Source organism: Equus quagga, chromosome 10, assembly GCF_021613505.1.
Source record: "Equus quagga isolate Etosha38 chromosome 10, UCLA_HA_Equagga_1.0, whole genome shotgun sequence".
Classification (NCBI taxonomy): domain Eukaryota; kingdom Metazoa; phylum Chordata; class Mammalia; order Perissodactyla; family Equidae; genus Equus; species Equus quagga.
The window spans coordinates 79,872,497-79,897,548 of NC_060276.1; the positions used below are offsets into that span (position 1 = coordinate 79,872,497).

The 25,052-nt window shown below is 39.4% G+C and overlaps 1 protein-coding gene across 1 annotated transcript in view; it reads right to left on the reverse strand.

Annotated features, from left to right (window-relative positions):
• Positions 1–3,907: 3,907 nt before the first annotated feature.
• FAM120C (family with sequence similarity 120C) overlaps positions 3,908–25,052 on the reverse strand; it is a 99,443-nt gene continuing 78,298 nt past the window's right edge. Inside the window, exons 11-16 of the mRNA XM_046673066.1 lie at positions 17,645–17,759; positions 15,779–15,988; positions 14,397–14,598; positions 12,349–12,487; positions 11,907–11,964; positions 3,908–8,717 (exon numbers count right to left, since the gene is read on the reverse strand). Coding sequence (XP_046529022.1) covers positions 8,463–8,717; positions 11,907–11,964; positions 12,349–12,487; positions 14,397–14,598; positions 15,779–15,988; positions 17,645–17,759 — 979 coding nt within the window. The 3' untranslated portion in view covers positions 3,908–8,462. The remainder of the gene's footprint in view (positions 8,718–11,906; positions 11,965–12,348; positions 12,488–14,396; positions 14,599–15,778; positions 15,989–17,644; positions 17,760–25,052) is intronic.

Below are 25,052 nucleotides of genomic sequence, written 5' to 3' on the forward strand. Positions count from 1 at the left end.
ATCTTCCTCTATGTTGTATGTGGGATGCTGCCACAGCATGGCTTGATGAGCAGTGTGTAGGTCCGAGCCCAGGATCTGAACCTGCAAACCCTGGGTGCATGAACTTAACCACTATCCCACTGGGCCAGCCATAATACTACTTTTTAAAACAATTTTTTCACCATCTGTAAGATAGGTGAACAAAGTTTCATGCCTTAGGTCCCAGCAGGAGACATGTGCAAAAGTACTCATGGCAACATTAATGGAAAAAAGCCATATTTCCATTGGATAGAGAATGGGTAGATAAATTGTGGTGTATTTACACAATGGAATACTATATAGAAATGAAAACAAATTAACTATAGCTACAGTAACAACATGTTTGAGTCTTAGAGAAATCAAATTGAGTGAGAATAGGAAGTTGCAGAAGACTACATTAACATTTTTTCACAAAATTAAAAGGCAAGTAAAACCTAACAATATATTGTTCAGGGATAATTACACATGTGATAAAACTATTTAAAAAGAAAACAAGGGAATGGAAAAACTCAAGATACCGGTTGCCTCTGGGGAAGGCAGGGAGATGGGATAGTTCTCAGGATGGGCAGTGGGCTCATGAGTATTCATTTTATTATTGGATTTCATAATATATGTTACATACATCCTTTTGTGGTTGTCAAATATTACATAATAATTTTTTAAAACCATCAAAAAAGGAAAGAGAAACAGGAGAGAAGTGTTAGGGAAGCCAGAGAGTTTCAGGAAACGGGTTGTTTTCAGTGTCAATTACTATGGAAGTCCTCAGCAAGATGAGGCCTGTATGAAAACGCTGGACTTGGTGACTGGGAGCACACTGGTCACCTTTGGAAGCAGCCATATTCAATGGGAAGGGCTGATGTCAGATTACAGATAGGAAGGAATGTATTATGAGGAAGTTAGGGCTGGGAGCATAGACAAGTCTTTCATCTACTACCTTCTCCCCTCAAATCCATAGCAACAGCTAACACTTATCGAGGCTGCATTATATGCCAGGCACTTTATATACATTACGCCATTTAATCCTCACAACTACCCCCACAGGGTGGTTTAGGGGAGCTAAACTCAATGCTTGTGTTACCACCAGATTATATGCACTTCAGCCCACATGCAGATACTGGAATGGGAATGAATGCTTCACTATTCCATTCCAAATTTTAGGGACAATGACTCAAGTGGTTAGGTTATGGCAACAAGCTAAAAGGTGGTGAATCAAGTCTACCCAGAAATGGGTCATTTCTCCCTGTGATGCTATTATTGTGACTCACCAAACTTACCTCTCTCTCGTTCTAGGTACACAGTAGAATTGGACTTTTCCATCTCTACAAAATTAGGTGCTTTCATGTGATTTGCTTTGGGCAATGAAAAAAGTGATATTTGACATTTTAAGCTTTAAGAGTCAGTGTGCATTTTGCTTACATGTCTTCCCGTAACTCAGTGATGGGGCTTCTGTTAGTCTGAGTGCTCAAGTGACAATATATGAACAGAGCTCCTCTGCCGATCCATGTTGGACATATAATATGAGCAAGAAGTATACCTTTGTTACATTATTAAGATTTTGGGGCTATTACTGCAGCAAAACCTAACCTATCCTGACTGATACACTCCCCTTTTCTAGAGTTAGAGATCATGAATGTATAAGGACTGAATAATGAAATGAAAATGTATACAAATGTGTAAAATAAAGTACCTAGACCTCTCTCTGGCACATAGTAAGACCTTGATACATCATTTTCTGTAACTATTCCTAATAAATGACCACAAAATTTTCATGTTTCTCACATACAAATAAAGACTAGTTGTAAAAGACGTAAATAGGTGATGTTCTAAGCTGACATTATTCCTAATGCTTGTGATTGTAGAAGAGATGTTCTCATTCTGTGTCACTTTGTCCCTCAAATCCGTGAAAAAGCACCACAATTGGCCTTGTTTGGGTCATATACCCCTCCTACTGGGGAAGGGGAAGCCTTGTGACTGATGGTCAACCCATCTCTACCCTAAGATAGGGAGGAGCAGTTTCCCAGAGGAAAAAACTGGGTTTAACTGCCAGAAAGAGGAAGGAATGCTGGGAAGGCAGAAACAAAAGTTATCTACTTAGTGAAAACAAACTTAGATTTAGAATCCTGATTTTATCACTTATTAGCTGTGTGTGAACCTGGACACCACTTAATCAGTTTGCTCATATGTAAAGTGGGGGTAGTACTTTGCAGCGTTGTTTCAAGATTAGAAATAACGTATAAGAGCTTGGTACAACATCTGGTACCTAATAGGTCCTCAATAAATGGTAACTTTTAAAAGCCAAATGCTAAAGATTTCCTACTATTAAATTCTGAGTCCTGACACTCAAAGATCAAAGGCTAGGACAAGGCATCTATAGTAATAATGAACCGAATATAAAACAGAGTATATTATAAATAATAGAGTTTTCATTTAAGGGTAAAGTGTTTACAAGCTTCAGTAAGCCTCTTACACTCACCTTAGGCTCAGCTGTTTCCTTTTGTAATCTGTACACACAAGGCACAGAGCAGTTAGGGAGGCCACGCCCAGCTAGCATCACTCAGCAGACGGTAAGAAGAATGCCCCAGAGTCCTAGCTTCAGACTCTGCTCCAAGCATCCCTCTATTGTTCAAAAGTGACTCAGAGCTCATTGTTTTTCAGAGCCCCATTTTAAAACACAGTTAAATGAATACCATTCAGCACTGAACCTTCATACCCAATCTTCTTGTGTTTTTGCCATCAACATATCATCTGCCTTGGAAGTCTACAATCTGCTTTGCACTAGGGAACATTTTCAAAGGTGTTTTAGCTGTCCTTTAGTTATCAAACATTTACTAACTGCATCCTGGGTGGTAGGTGCCAAGAAGACAGAGATGGTCAAGTTTATTCGAGGGGCAGAGATGTAGCCTGCCCCTCGAATAAAGGAATGGCTGTGTTGAGTCTCTACAGGGATCCCTAGTCAGGGATCAGGAAAAGAATCACAAAGATATGAGCTGAATCTTGGGTGAAAAAGTCAAGAATGCACAAGAGACAAAAGGAGAGAGGCATTCTAGGCAATGACACAAGCAAACAAGAAGAAATGGATATTAATAGCTAAATGTTTATGGGAGGTACTTTAGTGTCACTAGAGTGGGTTAGGGGTAGTAGGAAACGAGGCTGGAGAAGTGGTCAGGGGCCAGATCATAAAGGGACCATGGAAGTGGAGGTAGAGCATATTAGAAGGACAGATCACTCTGGAAGCTGATAAGCATGGTGGATCAAAGCAGTGGTTCTTAACATCTCTTGGGTCATAGACTTCTTTGAGAACCTGAAGAAAGATACGGGCCATTTCACTGGGAAAAGGTACATACACTTAGATACAAAATGTTGCTTACAATTGCCTGGTTTGGAGTAAGACAGGGGAGCAACTGCAACAACTCAGGTGAGACATGAGGAGGACTGCACTAAGCCACAGCAGCTGGGACAGAAAAGAGACAGATGTGAGAAACAGAAAGATGGTTGAGTGTTATTAATAGATCCTGTCGTGAATTAGATTTGAGAAATGAGGGAAAGGCACAAGTCTGGGAAAACCCCCAGGTTGGTTTGTGTTTTGGACAATTGAGTAAGAGGTAGTGTTGCTCATGGAGAGGAGCAGGCTTCAGAAGTGAGGATGGGTTCAGCTTGAGAAATGTTGAGTCAAAGGTGCCTTTAGAACATCCAAATAAAGAAGTTCAGCAGGAAGCTAAATATGCCCTTTCTTTTGATGATTCTTGTACCGGCTCTCTTGCCCTGATATTAAACTACAAATAGGCTCCTACATCTCTGCACAACACTTCTGAATGGAGACAAATATACCCCTCATTTACAGAAAGGGATCCAGAAATGGGAGAAGAAATTAAACTTCACACACCCAAAATTATTTCACAGTTATTTTTACTAAAAGAATAGACTTTTATTAAGCACTGTAAGTTTCTTTCCATCATCATTAACAGAACAACACACCAGTTTCCATCACAGAACAACTCCTGAGACATTTTCATTCCTTTCTGAAACACTTCCATTAACTCCTGCAGTTTCTCCTAAGAAGCATCCATTCAAACTTACATTAATAAACTATGGAGCTTTTGTGGTGAGGTGGGCCAAAAAGGCAGGGAATTTGGAATCTGGCAGTGGGAAAGAGAAATACATATTATCCATCCACTAAACACACTGTCAAGAGCACAGGAGAAGAGATATTAACACAGGAAAAAACAATGAAAGAATTTCTTACTTTCGTCAATAACATCATTTATCAGGGAGCACTAAAAATCATTGATTCCTTGCAGTTAAAGTTTCTTTACCTAGTATGTTATTCTAAAAATAGAATAGAGTAAAATAAAAGGTGGGAGGGGAAGTGTCTTCTAGGAAGTAACTAAAATGAAGTCATCAGATTTGGCAGGGTTATGAGAGAATAATAAAATCCGAAATATCAATTTGCTTCTTTTACATGAAAATTCACTGGTCATTAGTTACTACCAACACGGACAAAAAGAGCATTTATAAAAGTACAAGGGCAATGTCAAAAGCTGAAATGGGCACCCTAGCACAGGGGGTATTTTATTTTGCTTTTAACTTGGAAAAGATGATTTTGTAAAAAATGAAGTTATCTTAGAACATCAAAATAACTTCTGACAATATTGAAGATAATTAGCAGAAATAGGGGAATAGGTGCGCTGAACTCTGTCTGCACCAGTAGACTACTGCAATAAGCCATAGGATAAGAAGATGGAAAGTCAAATAAAAGAAGATGCCAAAGTGACAGAAGAGAGAAAAATATAGGATGACACACAGTGTAACAGTGAAGACTTACCCCCCAACCCCAAGCATATTTAGGAAATATGCATCAGGAAGTGAACAAGTATAACGATTAAACCTTAGTAGAATTACACTAACTATGTACTTTAAACTGTGGTCTACTTGTATTGTCATTTCAAATCGGGAGGGTCTTAGAGGCTGAAAGGGTAGCACTGACATGCCCACAGGAGCCTCCTAAGGTTCCAATGGACTGGATCACTATAACTAAACAGTTACTTCCACATTCTTTCTACCCTACATAAGCATTCCTCCCCCCACCCCCCACCTTAACCACCCTCCCTAATGCCTTGTCTGGTTGTTTTTCTCAGCGATCAAAAAAAGTTAATGTGACTTGGCCAGAAAAACAAGATGGAGAAAAAAAATCAAATATCACCAGTCAAAGCAAGTGCCATTTCTTGGGCTTTAAAGTTTACCCGAAGTCCTGTGGCTCAGAATGAAAATGATGCAAGTGAGCAGAAGTTTGTCAGGTCTGGTCCAGACCAGACTGGCCACTGAATAAGGATGGGAGTTAGAGGCTGACCCCAAGACATATCAGCAGAAATCAAGAACTGCAAGTCCGTGGGGATCCGTGGCTGTATACAAGCAGGGTGCTTTTGTTTGCAGCCCTACAGGGTAAAGGGATCATTTCTGGGGGTTCCTATATGACTTTGTTCAAGAGAAGTCACATCATGATCAGAAATGGAACCTCCAGTGAAGGATGACAGTCTCTTCAAGTGGTATTCACAGCAAAGATCAGACCCGCCTTCCCCCAATTTGTCCTCCAGTTAGAAAAAGTTCATCCTCCAGTAATGAACCTTAGTCTGTCTGGCTTCTAAATTGTATATTTTGGCAGATAAATTAAAATATAGGCATATGGCCCTTTATTGTTCTTTCTTGTAACCTTCTAAACCCAAAATGCTGACTCTAAATTAAAATTAAGTTTGGAAGTAAGCCACTTGTTTCACCCTGGGCCAGGCTAGGAGAGAGTAGAGGTGTGTGGAAGGGAGAAAAGCAAGGCTTTTGGCAAACTGGAATCATCCTTGTCAAAGCAGCATTTTTCCTTCTCACAGTGAATGTCTACATTAAGAAATCTTAATGCTGTGAGAGTTAACAATACTGTCATTTTGATTGTGTCACATAGATTGAAGATGCACAGAAACAGCAACTGAAGAAAATACCGTTCCATATAACTCCAAGTACTTCCTATTAGAAAATGGACATCTATACATATTTGATTTAACACAGCTCAGTGATTCTGGTTACTTTCAGAGCTCCAAAGGATTCCTCCCTCTGTGGCTCCAGAAAGAAATTTCCAAGCTATCTAAGTTCACTACTAATCCCTCTCTAGCTAGATATAGAAGTCCTAACCTTCAAGATGACGTGAAAAGTTGGGCAGGTCAAAGAGAAGAAGGGGGACCAAATTAGGGGAGCTGGGTTCAAAAGAGGAGGTTTTTGTACACTTTGTTCCTGGTTATATCTGGCTAGGTGTGCCTTCTTGTCATTCTGCTTTGGTTTACCTAAGAAGTTTCTGGGCAGGGAGAGAGGCATTCTAGGGCTCTCTCCCCCTGCAAATTGTGTGTTCTCTTAAATTGGGCCAGACTAGGATTAAATAGTCTGAGACTGTTTTCAATCTCTCATGATACACTCATTGCAAGTGGGCAGTGAGCAAACAGCCTTCTGGCTGTCTGGAAAAAAATCACCAAGGACCTTCTGTGGGTTAAGGTACATGGGGTTTTTCAAAAAGAGAGAGAACCCTGCTAGTCAGTTGTATTCCTGTAGAAATGGTACTTCTTGGGCAAGAATATCACAAAGCCCAAAAGGAGGTGTGTGAGGCTGGAAGCCTCAATTCCTGAATGAAGACACAAAGCTAATCTGTTGTAAGCCATGTTCCCATCCCTCATACTTGGGCTGCTGAGGAGGGAAACTGGAAATGCAAGGTTATCTCGAGAGTATCTCCGGGAAGGAAGAATAGCCTCTTCATCCAGGGCAGATTCTGGCCTCGTGGGGGCTGGGGAACTTTTACAGAAGACCCCTCAAGGCCTGGGCCAGAGTCCTCTGAAGTCTTTCTTGCAAAGCAAATGAAAAGATCCAGTAGTCAAAATGTCAATGAACAGATGAAACAAGCTGATTTCCTCACACTTCCCTACCCCATCTTTCCAATGCTAGTCTCTCTCCTTCAAGGATTCATGGCAATCAGCTCTAGCCTGAGGCCAGTTTGATCCTGGAGTTCCACATCAGATCTCCACTAATTTGGCTGTAAGTCCTGGTAACCGCCTCCTATCCCCTTTCTCTCTCCAAACCAGGCTGCTCCTTCATAAGGAAATGCCCGACTCTTCCCAATCCCATTCCAACCTCCTGTTTTCACCATATGGGATGTGAGGGCTCTGTTCAAGATTAAGCTTGTGACAACCCAACTGTTTGTTGTTCTGAACAGGCAATCTCTGGAAAGTACTTTTTGTCTGCTGTAGAGAAGCCCATTTTCTCATAATTGTGATGGGCTGTGACTTAGTAGGGATTTTAAAGTGTGGTCTTTTGAAATCCACCACTCCATAGCAGTGGAAGCATTTCTGGGAAATTCAGTAAATACTCTGGGACATCACCATGTATGTATATATGCATGCATGCATATATCTATAGATATATACACACACATACACATATATTTATATATATAAAATATGTATAGATAAATAGATCTGTCTCTTTATATAAAGGGTATGTGTATGCATATAGACACACACATTCATATATATGTCCACCCACGCACCCATACACAAACACACACATACACACACACAGTATTTTGAGTTCCCTTTCGTACTCAATTCCATTACATTGAGTCCCACCCTTTCAGGGTGTGGGCAGCAGGGAGTGGGTGAACTGCACCACATCTTCTATTTTATAAACACTGCATTAGTTCAGAGGCAGGAAAAATCTGCCCAGTACTTTTCTGACTCACTTGAATCCCCCAGTACAAAGGCCATTGGTAGTTTTTGTTTTTGTTTTTAAAGTGTATAAAATAAAATAAAAAATAAAATAAAATAACCACTATTACCTTGTTTCCCTGAAAACATCTACCTATCTGATTGTCAGGCCAGAGTTAGAGGCGGTAGTACAAAATTCTGCGGTAGGTGAGTGGGGAGAAAGAGTGAGAAGGAGGTGGACACTGATTATATACCAAGTTTCCACTACTTCAGAGAGAAAAAAGCAAGTTAGGAAGCCACAGACAGCTGTCCCCACTACCCCATGGGTTTTGTAAATGAGTATCATGATGAAGACTCAGAAAAACAAAGCTGGAACTTTTCTATAGGGCCTTATGTGATGACACCCGATTATTGACAGTCACTGCCTTACTAGGCTCCCAGGGGAGGTAAAGAGCATTTGGCGCTATCTATTCAATTTAAGAATAGGAGCTAGTCCTGCTGCCATTCGTCTTTTTGACCAGAGTTTCCCCAGAAGCAGACCACTAAGTCTGGAGGCCCAGAAAAAGACAGGGAAGGGGAAAAAGATGGATACAAAAGGACAAAATCCTGAATAAATCTAGGGTAAGCATTTATGTCCTCCTCTAACTTGGGCCTAAAATCAGAAAAGCATAGGTTTTCCCCTCTTCCTGATCTGGTGAAGCCATTTTTTACTCGTTACTCTTCTTTCTGTTGTGCCACAGTTCCCAGCTTTTGCTCTCGTAAGCGGCTCTTCTCCCCGTTCTTCATGGAGAAGTAGCGGTTACCATTATTACACACGCTGCTGTCTCTGGATAAGGCACACTGTGATGGAGCTGGAAGATGAGGATCACTCTTCTCTTCCTTGATCAATGTGCCATTGTTTCCATTTACGTGTGAGCGGGACCGACCTTGATGAGGCTCCAGGGATTTAGAAACTCCATCTGATGTGCTCTGTCAAAAACAGAGATACTCAATGGAGACGGCAATCCCAAACTGGCTGACCCATCCCAACCATGTTCAGAGGCCAGCCTGTGGAAACTGCTTCAGTTCTTCAAAAACGCCAGACAGGCCAAAGCCTGTTAATACTTAGTACACTCTCACACTGTCCTGAGAACTTAGGATGACAACAGATGGAACTGACCGAAATCCAATGGCAATGACAACAACACAATAGTGATATAGCTACCATTTACAAAGCTTTCCAATATATTTTTCTAATACTAATAGGGACCCTAAATGGTAGATGTTATGATGTTCCATTTACAGATGAGGAAGCTAAGGCTCAGAAAGATTACAGTGACTTGCTCAAGGACACCCAGATAGAAAGTGGAGGGGCCAGGATTCCACTCCAGGTTGGTCAGCCTCTAAAGTCTATTCTCTTAACTGCCATGCAATGCTGTCCAATGCTGACAACTGGACATGGAAAGCAAATGAAAGGAAAACAAACCATGAGATCTATGTGCAATACTCCACAGAATCTTTCATAACTAAAAGCAGTCGCCTGTTTTTCTTTTTAATTCCAGGAATGTGGTTGCTATCGAAATGCTAATAACATGAACTGCATTACCTTGCAGTGCAGTGCTAGCTCTCAATGAATGTTATTAGGAAAAATAACAGCTTCTGATTAGTAAGTGGTTGGGCATGCCAGGTACTCTGTTGTTCATTTTACAGATAAGACAAATGAGGCTCAAAAAAGTAAAAAGGCATGCCTAGACTTGCATCCAAGTCTTTTTGACTCCAAAGACTTTGTTCTTTTCACTAAGATATAATACATAATGGAAATCTAATACCTGTTGAATTTGTGCTCAATTATAAATAATAACTACTAATTTTTATTGAGTACTTCCTATGTTCCAGGCTCTGTGCTGAACACTTTATATATATCATCTCGTTTAATACTCCTAACAAATCTGTGAGGTAGATATCAATTTCCCCATTTTACAGGTGAGAAAACTAGGGCCCAGAGAGGTTAAGCAACTTATCCAACATCACAGAAGTGGTAAGTGGCAGGGCCAGATTCAAAGCTAGATCATTTGGTTCCAAAGACTGTACAACATAGAGGCTACTGTGAGGTATTGCTCAAGAACTTGGAAATAAGATCAAACTAGTAAAAATCTACACAATGGATGAAATTAGCCATCTGAGGGAGTCAACAAAGAAATGAAAACATTACACATAAGTGACTTAAGAATTTGAAAACACACAAAACTGCAGTGGTCTAGGAATAATCTGAAGAGGACAGGATTGTAATGTAAGCAGATTTAATAAGCTGAAACAATTATCTCATACTCTGAAGAAAGGGTGACTGAACAGAAAAAGGAGAGTCAGCAAGGTAATCAGCAGCAGCTCTGTCCAGGTAAGATGCCTTAGCTAAAAACAAAGTCAATATGAGGATTTCCTTGGTCAGGTTGCCTCTAGAGTAGATAACAGTACCCCTAGCAATCTTAGGTAAGAGAAACTTAAGATCATCTACCATTCCTTGTTTTCCCTCAGTTTCCTCATCTGTAAAATAGAAAGAATAACAGTATCTATTTCATAGGTTCCTATAAGGATTCAATGAGACACTCCCTGTAAAGCACTTAGAACATGTTGTGCCTGGCATACTGTAAGAACTCAATAAATGCTAGCTAATATTATTGTTCTGATTCCATATCCCCAAGGAAACTTCTGATACCATGGCTTCCTTTGTAGCTTGCACTTAGAGAAAGAAAGCTCTGGTAGAAATGGTTAAGACATATGCACTAGAGTCAGCCAGACCTAGGTCTGAATCTTGTCTCTAACAATTAGAGTTGTTATATTGTATTGGAATCAGCACAGCACAGGGCTTTGGAATGTCAACTCTGATACTGACTTGATGGAGAATTTTGGGCAAGATGCTTCATTCCTCTGAGCCTCAGTTTCCTCCTGTTTAAACTGGAGAATAATACCTCACATGTATTTATAAGAGTGACTGGAAAAGAGTTAAGTGCATAATACAGCACAATAATCGCTGTATAAAGTACTTTATTATGAAAAGTACTGTAAATCAGTACTTTATCTTTCATTCCCTCTCTTCTCCCCCCTCCCCACTTTTTTAGCCATATCCACATAGCTATTTCTGTGATCTTGGTTAATGTGAGTCAACCATTGAGAGATAGATCCACTTAGTGTACCAAAAATATCAGGTTTTTCATACTGTATGTCTAATGATCAGACCCTGAATCATGGTGAATTCACCAAGGCTGTATTACCTTATGGGAGCCTATCTGAGTGACCAGTTTTCCTTCTAGGTGTAATCCTTTTTACCTTACTGAACAGCTTCTGGGAAAAGCTGAGAAGCTTTGGAAAAATCCAAAAGTCATTGCTCTCTGGCTTTGGAGTGCATTACAAAATACTTTGTGTGGAGGACTTGCCATTCTAGTTCCATTTTTGGCTCATTAAAGCAAATCTGTATTCTTTGAGAATACCTTAGACAATAGGGGTTAACATGGATGCAGTGAGGGCTGGCTGTATACAGGAGAGCTGATTTGGGATTGAGAACTAATGACAAAGTTGCCTTGCAGTATGGTCTAGTCAGTAACCCATGTGAGGATTAGAGACTGCTTATCAAACGTTTAGTAGGGGGCTTGGTAAAAAGTAGGCACTCAAGAAATGATAGCTGCTATACTATGAGGAGTCCAGCAGTTTGAGTCCAGTACAAGAATTTGGATCACTACAAGAATAGGCCTTCATATTTGGGGGAAGAAGGGGGTGTCTAATGAAGATACCAGTGGGAACTGTGATATAATTCAAGGTGTAGAGTAACCCTCTGGTAGCCCCTCAGAAGCTCAGGTACACTGCTGCCAATCCCATTGTTAACTTCACTCTGGCCCAATTATGGCTGCATGTAGCAAATATTATGCAAGGGGTAGGTCTTCAGGATACAGTACCTGGTTTTTATCTTGTGGCCTCACTCAGGGAAAGGATGACGCTGTAGCCCTGTGGGAACAGCCTAGGCAGGCTAACTCTCACTAGAACACTAGAAAGCAGGGGAATGAAATCAATTGCCAGGAGAAGCTATGAAAGCTCCCAGGTTTCCGTGCCTGATCTGATCTCTTGCAATTTAGCTGAAAAGACAAGAGGTATCAAACAGAAGCTAGATAATCTCAAAAAGGTGCTTACTTGTTTATTTCCTTTTTTATGTCCTTTGGATCCTCTACCAGTCTGTTCTTTTCCATGCCTTTAGAAAGTGGGGGAAAAAGTGATCATGAGGAACATATAAAGCTCATATCCCTATTTTCACTTAGTTAACTACTCACCGCCTCTAAGAAGTTTGACCCTCTTAAGTTACATGCCCCTCCTCTGTGTTACACTGTAAACCTCTATCTCTGTCATTTCTATATTATATTGAATTGTTCTGTGTCCCATGTCCTCCTTTAGGGCAAAAACTTTTTCATTGAGACAGGGTATTTAGTATATGTTTGCTGAACTAAACTGAAAACTGGCTTTAAAAATGGAAAGTTAGTTAATGCCTCTTACCTTAATAGAAGGATTCAATAGCTGGGCATTTTCCCAAGGGCACCTTGATTGACACTAGTTCATACCAACCTATATGAATACATACCCCTTTCCTGGCCCACCGACAGAAACCACCTGCATGCCAAAGGAGCCTCGGCCCCTGGAGGATCTGCTGCCAGCCCACTGGCCCACAACCATTCCGGCAATCTCTAGTTTTCCTCCTTGTGGTGGGATTGGATGGAGACCTAAAAAGAGAGGAAGAATGGCAGTAATGTATGGTAAGTGCAGGGTAGGATGAGGGGTGGAACAGAAGATCCTACAGCCACCTACTCTGCTTATTTCCATTTCTCAGTGATAAAAAGACTCCAGGATAACAACAAAGGGTCATAGTGGGAGCAAATTTAGGGAGACGGGTTTGAGGATCTGCATACATCCACTCTAGCAAGTAGGGTGTGGATGATTCATTTTTCAACTACAGAGCCTGATACATAGCAGGCATTCAGTATTTGTCGAGAGAATGAATGTCTTAAAATTTAGTTAATGGAAAATTATAAGCTAAAACCTCTTTTGATCCAAATACGCATCACTACACATTGGAGGATTAGCCAAACAAGCAAACAAAACTGAAAATAATGAAACTAAACTAGCAGTAATTTATAATTGAAAAGCAAGAATAACAACAGTTGAAAACCAGAACCAATTCAAGACAACATAGCATGATATCTCCTTAAAACAGGAAATTCCAATTGTGTGTGTGTGAGCTTACAAGCACAGTAGAGCTTTGTAATTTGGCACAAAAGGAAGCCTTAATAGAATATTGAGTTCTAGTAAACCTTTAATTTTAGTTTATGAAAAAAACCTAAATGTTAATAAGCCTTCACTCACTCAGCAGGTTGTTAGTAAAGAACCCTTCATTTATATGAAAGTGGAGTCTAAGGAACTAGGGTGCTAGCTACTCCTGAGAGGGCAAGGAAGACTTGCATTTGGGGATCTTATTGTGGCCTTTCAGGAGGCAGGAGGCTCCTCATTAACCACTAGTAACTGGAGACTAAGCATCACTGGGAGCTGGGACAACGGTGAGGACCTTCCGAGAACCTGGCCGTAATTAAGCCTGTCTTCTGAGATACAATAAAATCAACAAGCAAAGAATGAGAGCAGGGATCTGTAAAGTCACCTTCAAGGAATGGAATGAATGGTTGCCTCCCTGGTTTGTAAGACTTGATCACTACCTGACTGAATGGGCAGTTACCAGAGCAGACATTCACACTGCTCATCTAAGCACAGCCTTGAGCTAACATCCATACTGAATTTTGTGACTAAATTTATGACAAACTTCAACTTCTAGTTTTATTTTTAAAGTGACAAGTAATAAACAACAAACACCTTCAACCATAGCAATGACACCCTCACCTGATCACAGAAGTTTGATATTTCATATTAAAATGTCTCCATTAAAATATCCTACTTCACCAGAGGACAGGTTGTTTGAATTATCAGGATCAGTATCTGGGCTACCTAAGCATGATTATCTATTTATCATTAAATCGCAGCTCAGTTGTCACCATAATTTATACATATATGTGTGTGTGCATGTGTGTGTATTTGTTTTCCCCACTAAGCTGCAATCCCCTTGAGGGCATGGACTGTGACTGTGACTTATCTCTCTCTATGCTTCTGGAAATGTGTCAGGTCTACCCCCAGAGTGGGCATGGGTGCATCAGGCTATTGTTGTCTGCTGACACTAGTCATTTAGTCTTGCTCTTCCCTCAAGCTCCTGGGTACATCTGCCTCTGGGGAATGAGTGACTTAACCAGCAACCATGAGGATTCAATTCACATGAGTTATAGTTCTCAAAAGTAATAAAGTGGCTCCTGGTTTCCCCATCAGTTACTTCATGAGTTTGGTTGATGAAAGTCAAATCCTTAGGCACCAACCACCTCTATGGCGAGTGGTCTAGGGAGTCAGGGGACTTTCTTCTGCAGGCTATACCCCTCCATCTCAATAAGCTGCTCTTCAAACTACCACAATACAGCACAGAAGGTAAATGAGATAAGGTATACGTAAAACTGCTGATTCTGTAACTGGCGATAATTACTGGATAGGTTATTATGAAATAGATTGAGGATGACAAATATTTCATTCTCAGGTACTGACCTGCAAACCCTCGGCTCCTTCCTTGAGGGGGAGGTGGCATTGAGCCCATGGCTCGGGAATAAAGTGAAACAGGGTAGAGAGAGGGCACCATGGGAGGCACAAAAGTAGGTGATGGAAGTAGAGCAGAAGGCGGTGGATGGTTCAAGTTGACTCCTTCAAGGATACTCTGTCTCATCTTTTCCACTTTGTTTGCCAGGTCAGCCTTCAAATGAGGAACAGAATAATAATAGCAGCTGCCATTTTTTTTTTAACTTCTCCTATGTTCTAGGCACAGTATGAGGCACTCTAGGTAGAGTCTCACATGTCTGTTCCCATTAAGGGAATCAAGGCCTGGAGTTAAATGGCTCAAGGTGACACACTCACAAAAGCCTGTCTGACAGCAAAGACCCCACTCTTTGCATGACACCACACTACCATCACGCTAGTTCTGATTGAGGGCTTGTAAGACACATTGACTAGGTCCAGGAAGACAAATATAACAAGTATTTACTGATGGTCTACTACATGGCCAGCAATAGGCTACGTCATTTTTTAAGGGGGAGGTAACAGAATCAGGTAAGAGAGAAGAACAAAAACTTGACATATACAAAGCCTTTTAACCTCCCCCATACCTAGGACAATTGACCCTGACCTCTGTCCAGGATAAGTCCATGCCTCTAGTCTAGAGGTCGGCAAACTTGTTCTGAAAAGGGCCAGATCATAAATATTTTAGGGTCTGTAGGCCATATGGTGTGTGTCACAACTATTCAACTCTGCCATAAACAAATGAATGTGGCTCTGTTCCAATTAAAACTTTATTGGAATAAAAATTCCAGTTGTTGGAATTCTGGAGTAGTTTGCCAACCTCTGCTCTAGTCCCTCAGCTCATTTCCCCCAAAGAGATACAGGAGTAAGTAAGAGTTCCTTTCCCTTGCCTTCTCTCATCTTTCCCAAGGTTTTATTGCAAAAACTCCCCTGCTTCTACTCTGTCATCTACTTTACTACCCTTTTCTATTTCCAAATATAGTTTCTTTACAAAAAATATTATCACTTACAAAAGTGATTTACAGTTTTTATAAACAAGGGAAATGAAATTCTAAGAATTAGAGGAAAGGCATATAGTGTATCTGAGTATTGTACAGGGAAGAAATACCCAGAGTAAGAAAAGGAATATGAAAATATGTAGCTCATAAAAAAATTTTTCCAATGTATGATTTTATAACATATACATATCAGACTCTGTGCCTTTGGTACTATTGTTGACTATATTAGGTTAAGGTCAGGCACATTCTCCTACTTCTGCTACCTCCCTCCCCGATGTCTCTGCTCCTTTCCCCTCCCTGCCCATTCATCCCCACAGCAGATCAGAGATGGCCCTCAGCAGCTGCCTGACATGCTGGTACCTGGCCGTCACACAGCTCAACCAGGGATACTCGCTCTCGGCCTGCTTTAATTAGCTTGCTCTGGAACAGCTTGCCATCAAAGTAAATCCAGGGGCAGCAGTGCTCCCAAGGGACTGGCTGGCCACAGGCATCATTAGCAAACAGAGCTGTGTCGACTCCGCTCATAAAGAGGGCAGCAAGCTGGATCCCTCGGGCATCCAGTTTCTCAATCTGAAACCACCACAGAAGAAAAACTACTATTAAGAAATTATTGTTATCAGTTACATTTACTCTTATCCTGTCATGCTGATTATTCCAGTCAAATTTGAACATGTTGCCTTTCAATATAGACATTTGAGTGCACAAGCAGCTTCTATCCATGTCTTTCCCTGAGATGATTTGAAAGATACTCATTACAAAAAAGAAAAAAAGATATCAGCTTTAAAAGTTTAAAAGACAAACTTGAGATACCATGTTTTTGCCTGTCAAATTAGAAAAAATTTAAAAACTAAAGACCAAAAGAACACTCAATGCTGATGAGGACACAGTGAAATAAATGGGCACACTCATATATATCTGATCAGGAATGTATATTACAATTAAGCAATATGTATCAAGAATCTCAAAAATGTTCACATTTGTTGAGTCAGAAATTCTACTTTCAGGAATCTATTCTAAGGAAGTAGAGATGTGAATAAAGCTCGATGTGTAAAGATGTTAATTATAACATCACACATAACCGGGGAAAACTGGAAACCAAATGGCCAACATTATAATTAAATGATATATCTATATGATAAAATGTTATTTACTAAAATTTTTTAAGACATAAAAACTATGCGCTATGTTAAATAAGAAATACAGTATATAATTACATAAACAGTATCTCAACTATGTAAAAAATGCATGATGAAAGACTGGAAGGAACAATCAAAATGTTCATAGTGGTTACCTCAAGTTGGCGTGTTAGATAGCTTTAATAGGAAAAGGGGAAATACTAGTAGGTTCCCTCCTAGGTGTGTCTGGAGTTGGTAACTGCTCTAGGACCAAGTAGTATTACATTTACTATAAAAAGGAACCACCCACTGTTTGCTTTAGACTGTTTCATCTTTCCCTTAGTTGACCTCACTTAAATTAAGATTTTTCAAGTCATACTGGACTTGATATTCTTCTAGTTTATCCTAAGGTCTCAAAGGGCCATGGGTACTGAAGTTGGGAGAGGAGTGTCCTGAATTAATAACTAATATTTATTGAGTACTGTGTACTTAAAATATGCAAGACACTGTTCTAAGTGTTTTGCATGGACAATTTTATTTAATATCCTTATAACCCTACAGGTAAGGAGACTGAAACTGGAGAGGTTAAGTAACCAGCCCAAGGTCACACAGCTAGGAGGTAATAAAGCTAGGATTCAAACCCAAGGCAGCCCGGCTTCAGAGCCTGCCCTCTAACCTACTATCTTCTACTGCCTTCAGTTATATGGTGGATTTATTTTCTTCCTTATGCTTTTTCTAGACTTCCCTGTAACACCCAAAAAGTATCATTAAAAGGGGAGGGTGGACATTTACTCAGAGACAAAAAGAGGACACTAGGATAAGTTCCCTGTAGCGTTTCTTGCAAGAATCAGAAACCTTACCATGGTCTATGAGCCACAACTTATTTGTCTTGCACAATATCCATCTTTTCAGTTCATTCTTACCTATCAGTATGGGAGTGGTGCTATAGGCACCTCTTGGTCTTATTAACAGACATAAACATTTGGCAAAAGTAAATCAAACATTTACTGTAGAACCTACTCTGCTCCCCAGCTCAAGGAAAAAAAAAAGACCTCAAGTAAAGCTATGAGCTCATAAATGAAAGAATTTAAATGAGGATGGATCAAATCACCTTGAGTTCTTGAAGTTGATCTGGTTCATAAAGCTGGGTAGATACTGCCTGTGCAAGGAAGGTGTCCAGCTCATGGCGATGAAGGATTCGGCCACCAGGCCATTGAACCATGTACCTAGAAAATGAAAGCATCATTATTAAGCCACAAAAGTTCATTTATTCATCTCATAAATACTTATAAAACTAAGAAACTATCATGGGCCAGACCCTAGGCTAGGTTTTGGTAATTCCAATGGAATAAAGTAAAGAATCTCTGCTTTTGGTTACTTGCAGTCTGGGTGGTAGAGGATACAGGCATGTACATCAACAATGACAGGACAGTGTGTTAAATGCCAAGATAGAAGAATGCACATGGTGCTACGAGAGCACAGAAGAGGACTATGACTGGAAGAGTAAAGGAGGACATCCTGAAAAAAAAGTCCTCAGGAGCTGAGTTCCAAAGGGTCTATAGAACTTAGTGAGGCAAAAGGTGGGGAAAAGATATTCTAGGTTGAGGGAGTAGTATGTGTGAAGGCATGGAGGTGTGTAGTTCAGATGACATACCAGGTTCCACAGTGCTGGATCCAAGCAGGTTTGCAGTGACAGGAGGTGAGATTAGAAACTAGGCCAGACTATGGAAAACAGCATGGAGGTTCCTCAAAAAATTAGAAATAGAACTACTATATATGATCCAGCAATCTACTTCTGGGAGTACATCCAAAGGAAATGAAAACACTAACTCAAAGAGACATCTGCACCCCCATGTTCACAGCAGCATTATTCACAATAGCCAAGACATGGAAACAACCTAAGTGTCCATCAATGGATGAATGGATATAGACGTGGTATATATACAATGGAATATTCATCCATAAACGAGGAAATCCTACCATTTGCAACATGGATGGGCCTTGAAGGCATTATGGTAAGTGAAATAAGTCAGACAGAGAAAGACAAATATTGCATGATCTCATTTATATGTGGAATCTAATTTTAAAAACACACTAAACTCATTTAAAAAAGAGATTAGGTGGCTGGCCCCATGGCCAAGTGGTTAAGTTCACGTGCTTTGCTGTGGCGGCCCGGGGTTTTGCTGGTTCGAATCCTGGGCGCGGACATGGAACCGCTCGTCAGGCCACATTGAGGCAGCGTCCCACATGCCACAACTAGAAGGACCTGCAACTAAGATATACAACTATGTACTGGGGGGATTTGGGAAGATAAAGCAGAAAAAGAAAAAAAAAGATTGGCAACAGTTGTTAGCTCAGGTGCCAATCTTTAAAAAACAAAAATAAATAAAAAATAAAAAAGAGATCAGATTTGTGGTTACCAGAGGCGGAGGGTGAGGGGAGGGGAAATTGAAGGAAAGTGGTCAAAAGGTATAAACTTCCAGTTATAAGATAAGTAAGTACTAGGGATGTAATGTACACCACGATGACTATAGTTAACACTGCTGTATGATATATAGGAAAGTTGTTAAGAGAGTGGATCCTAAGAGTTCTCATCACAAGGAGAATATTTTTTCTCTTCTTTTTATTGTATCTACATGAGATGAAGGATGTTAACTAAACCTATTGTGGTAATCATTTCAAAATATATGTAAATCAAACCATCATGCTGTATGCCTTAAACTTGTATGGTGATGTATGTCAATTATTTCTCAATAAAATTGGGGGGGAAAAGTAGGCCAGATCATGAAGGGTCTCAAAAAACAGTATTAAGGAATTTGGACCTTCATCCTGAAAATATAAGAAGACACTTAAGGATTGCCAGCAGGAGAGTGATATTGACTGGTTTGATACTGACTAGCTCGGAGGGTAAGAGACAAGAGGCATGGATACTAGTTGGGAGGCAACTGCAGCAATCTGTGGCTGAAGAGGTCTGAACAAAGGCATAGGCTGAGGGTTTGGAGAGGGCCAGAGGACAAAGACAAGAGCTAGTAAGGAGATAAATCCATAGGATTTGGTCATGGATTTTATGGGAAGGGGGTAAATAAAAGGGAAGTCTAAGATTCCTAGAATTCTCACTTGGGCAAATGTCTGGATGATGGGGCCATTCCCCAAGATAGGAAATCCAGTAATTAAATAAGTACTTGTTGATGAATATTTGATTTGAATTTCATGAGCTGAATATGCTCTACTGTTCTAGGCACCAAGAATACAGAAAGAAGAAGAGAGAAAGAGAGGAAAAAAAATCCAAATACAGGGGCCAGCCCAGTGGCACAGCAGTTAAATTTGCACGTTCTGCTTCAGCGGCCCTGGGTTCGCCAGGTTTGGGTCCCGGGTGCGGACCTATGCACTGTCTGTCAAGCCATGCTGTGGCAGGCGTCCCACATATAAAGTAGAGGAAGATGGGCACAGATGTTAGCTCAGGGCCAGTTTTCCTCAGCAAAAAAGAGGAGGATTGGTGGCAGATGTTAGCTCAGGGTTAATCTTCTTTAAAAAAAATTAATTAATTAAAAAAATACAAATACATCAGTACAAAGTCTGTGTCCTTAGCTCCCTGAGGACCCACAAGACAATGATCATTCATAAGTATTGGAGCTGTGTGAGACTTCAGAAATATGGCATTTAAAGCAAGGGCTGGTGTCTTCTGAGTGGCACATGGGATAGGTTCCTGGGGCCTCTGGCCTAATTACTACTGCCATGGGGTGGTATGGTACCCTGGAAAGAGCCTGGGCTCTGCAGCCAGACAGCCTGGCTTCGAGTTTCTAACCTGCTGTTCCTCATTTGGAATGATCGCAACAATGCCGGCAACCCTACCACCATTTCTCTTTCTTCAAGTTCAAACTGTTCTTTCTCTGAACTCCAGGATGGTTCTGGGATTGCAGGACAAGCTAACAAGCCCTGTTGCTTCTTTAGGAACTGAATTCTAAATAACTGGGCTTCCAGGAGAGATCTTCCTGCGCCACACAAAACTTACCTTTGCCCAGAACAATTTCTACCCTCTTCCCTGCCCACACATTCTCCACTTAGAAAATTTATTCATACTTTATAATCTATTTAATACTTTTTGATGCTATACTATGTAGTGCATAATTCATAGCTTATACCTTCTACTAATATAAAATATTTTCATTTGTCCTCCTTAATGCTTTTTTTTTGCCTTGAGGAATACATTATCTTTTAATATTGTTTCTTTCTTTTGATTTGTAGTTCCTTGATTTACCTTTGCCCAGTCTTTTATTTTTCATCTTATTTTGTTGGCAAAATGTGAAGCAAAAATAAAAGAAAATAAACATGCAATTACAGACTTTAATATCCTACCATCAAGCTATGACACGTAAAACATACCTAAAATACATTTAAAGTCACAGAAGATTTGACTAATACAATAAATAAGGTTCCAATGTTTGACTGATTTTGTACAAAGAAAACATATTCTTTTCAAGAGCCCATGTGAGTTCCTATGAAGTTTAGGACCTTGTTTGTACTTGTCAATTGTCTTGTTATTATTCTTATTTCTTATGAACTGTCTAGGATAGTACATGGCATAGAGTAGGTATTGGTAAATATTTATTGAGGGACTGACTGAATGCATCAGTCAGGTCATGCCAGAAAAACCAAAACCCAAAAAATCTCAACAAAAATCCTCCAAAGGAGAATTGTACCAGTCACATCTTGACCATTACGAAAGAAAAAGTAAAGTAAAGGAACTCTTAAAGGAGTCAAGTGTGGGAGACAGGCAGGCTCACAGAAAGACTAATACAATAGGAGGAATGTGATTTTACAAATTGAACAGATTGTTCTGGGTGCTCTAAGGAGAGAGTGACTAAATTTTACCTGGGAGAATCAGAGAAGGCCTCACAGAGGAGGGAACATTTAATTTTCTAGGGATTTGAGTTTTTTGTTTAGTTTGGTTTATACTTTAATGTTAATTTGCAATTTTTCAAGTCTCTCTAACCTTAGTATGGTGCATGGCATAATGGGTGCTCAATAAATGTTTGCTGAAAAAAATGAGTCAATGTCAGGATATTCAAAAGAAAATGCTACTTCCATCTTTTGGCCAGCATTGCTATTCAATCAGCCTTGAATGAATCATGAGACAGAAAGTATAGGGTTCAAAGAGTCAGAGGAGTGAAAGAGACATAAACGAGACAGCAAGAAATACTAATTATTAAATGGCCAATATATAATGATGCTCATCATGTGCTATTTTTTGAATTATATGATTCCAACAGGTATTTTCTCTGGAAAAACTACAGCATTACTAATTTCCCAAGGAAGTTCCTCAATCTCAATGACAAAATGACATCTTATTACTATTAGTAGTATTTACATTATTATACATACTATATACAAGGATTATTTATTACATTATAATATATGCAGCAACTAAAAGTTACTCATAGGAATAACATTTATTAAATGCTTTTTGTATTCTAGATACTGTGCCAAGAACTTTATATACATAGAATGTGGTAGCAAAGAATACAGATTTGGAGTCTCACATACTTGGTTCCAATCTAGGTTCCACTATTTCTTTTCTACGTGACTCTGAGCAAATGCCTTAAACTCTAGAGGCTTTAGTCACTCATCTCTAAAATGGGGAGAATACCACCCTCATCTCAAAAGGTGTAATAAGTAAAGGAGAAAATGTGTGTAAAAAAACTTAGCATAGTGCCTGGCACAGCAGCACTCCTGGTTACCATTCATAACTGAGCCAATTATGGTATAATCCTCCCTTTACTATTTGGCGAAGCCTCCATATCATATATTAAATTCTCATATATACAAGGATCTGTTTCTACCCTATTTATTCCACGTTTATTTCTCATGTCATTACCATACTGACTTAAATTTTAAGTATGTTTTAATATTTGGGAGTATCCCCTTTTATTCTATTTCTTTTAATTTTAAGTAACATCTATGATTTTATTCTGATTACAAAACTCAAGTTTATTCTCATTCAGAAAATGTAAAAAAGCAAAAAAAGTATAAAGAAAATGAAACATAAAAACTGAAATAATTTTCACTCTTCCCATTCAGATATAACCACCATTAAGATTGTTACAATTTTGACTTCTTTCTTCCTAGCATCTCAAATCTCAATTTTTCTCTTTCATACTATATATAGAATATTGTATCCTGCTTTTTTCACTCAACATTATACTATGAGAACTTCTCATTCATTGACTACTTTTTCAAAACATGATTTTTAATAACTGCATATTCATCATGTGAGTGTATCAATTTACTTAAACATTCCTGTTATATTGGAAACTTATACTGTTCATACTTTTTCTTGTATTATAAATAATACTACAAAGATTATTTATTCTCTTGGGATAGATTCTTAGAAGTAGAATTATTATGTCAAAGGTTATGTCCATTTTAAAGGTCCTCAATACATATTGCAAAAGTGTTTTCCAGACCAGTTTATCCTATCTTACAGCAGTGTGTCAGCATGGATTATCATTAATCTTTTATGATTTAATAGGCAAAAAAAAAAAGTCTCTTGCCACTTAAATTTCTGTCTCTTTGATTGCTAATGATGAAGTTGCATATTTTTTCCAAACACTTATTTACTTCTATGACTGGTCTATGTCTATCATAGACATATCAGGTAATTTGCTTGTTCTGTCTATAGCTCCTTCTCAGATAATCTAAAGCCTTATCTTTATAATAGTGACAGCTATTTGGACACAGGGTGGACAGCTGAGCCAAGTCAAATCAATCCATGGCTTGCCAGAGTCTTCATAATTTGAGCTAAGAGATTCAGAGACCGATGAAACAGACAAACAGAAGAGTTACACACGCCCCTGAGAGAGTGGGCAGTCTCTGCTCCTGCCTTTCCAGCAACTATTCCCCCTGCATGTACCACTTTTCTTGTCCTTGGATGACTATGAGACTACCTGTTATATCTTTAGAGTAAGATAATCGAGTGGCTCTTGTTTCTTGCAAACGAATGAATCTGAAGAGAGTGTCATTTATCCATTTTTGTTTTGGGGTGCCAGTATTTTAAAAGCTTTTATATATCAAGAATATTGATACACTGTCCTAACTGTTGCAAATATTTTCCCAGTTTGTCATTTGTCTTTTAATTTTATGTATTTTGGCATACAGATGCAGTCATAATTATTGATCTCCTTTATATATCTTCCCTTTTTTTGGGGGGGGGGCTCAAGTCTTCACTTTTTTCTTTAACACTATTCATTTTGTAAAATAAATTGTTTTTTAAAGATTTTATTTTTCCTTTTTCTCCCCAAAGCCCCCCAGTACATAGTTGTATATTCTTCGTTGTGGGTCCTTCTAGTTGTGGCATGTGGGACGCTGCCTCAGCGTGGTTTGATGAGCAGTGCCATGTCCGCGCCCAGGATTCGAACCAACGAAACACTGGGCCGCCTGCAGCGGAGCACGTGAACTTAACCACTCGGCCACGGGGCCAGCCCCGTAAAATAAATTTTTTATTTTGCAACAATTTTACATATATAGAAAGTTACCTAAACAAAAGCTTTACTGAGGTATAATTTACATACCATAAAATTCATCCATTTTATGTAGAATTTAATGATTTTTAGTAAATTTACAGAGTTGTGCAACTATCACCACAATTGAGTTTTAGAACTTTTGCATTGTCCCCAAAAGATCTCTCATGCCCACATGAAGTCATTCCCCAATCCCACTCTGAGGCAACCACTAATCTACTTTCTATCTCTATAGATTTGCCTTTCTGAACATTTCATATAAATGGAATACTGTAATATGTGGTCTTTTGTGTCTGGCTTCTTAACATAGTTTTTGTTTGTTTTGTTTTTGCTGAGGAAGATTCACCCTGAGCTAACATCCGCTGCCAATCTTCTTCTTTTTGTATGTGAGCTGCCACCACGGCATAGCCACTAACACACAAGTGCTGTAGGTCCCTGCCCAGGAACCAAACCTGGCAGCCTAAGCAGAGTGTGCTAAGCTTAACCACTAGGCAACCAGGGCTGACCTTCCTTAGCATAGTTTTTGTTTTAACTAAACTTTTAACATTGATATTCCTGTAGATTCACATGCAATTGTAAGGAAGATCTCATCTACGAGATCTTTTATACAAACATCATGGTAATCACTAAACAAAAAATAAGAGCAGCTACAAAAATCATAAATAAATAGAAAACTGAGAAAATCATCACAGAAAACCACCAAACTGAAATGGCAGTCAGAAATAAAAAGGAAGAGAAACAAGGCTAACATAGAACAACCAGAAAAGAAGAGATAAGATGGCAGTATTAAGCCGTCTTACATCAATATTCACCCTAGATGTAAAAGAATTGAATTCTCCAATCAAAAGGTACAGAGTGGCTGAATGGATTAAAATACAGGACACAACAATATGCTGCCTCCAGGAAACACATGTGAGTTCTAAAGATAAACACAGGCTCAGAGTGAAGGAATAGAAGACAGTACTCCAAGCAAAGGGCAAGCAAAAGAAAGCAGATGTTGCC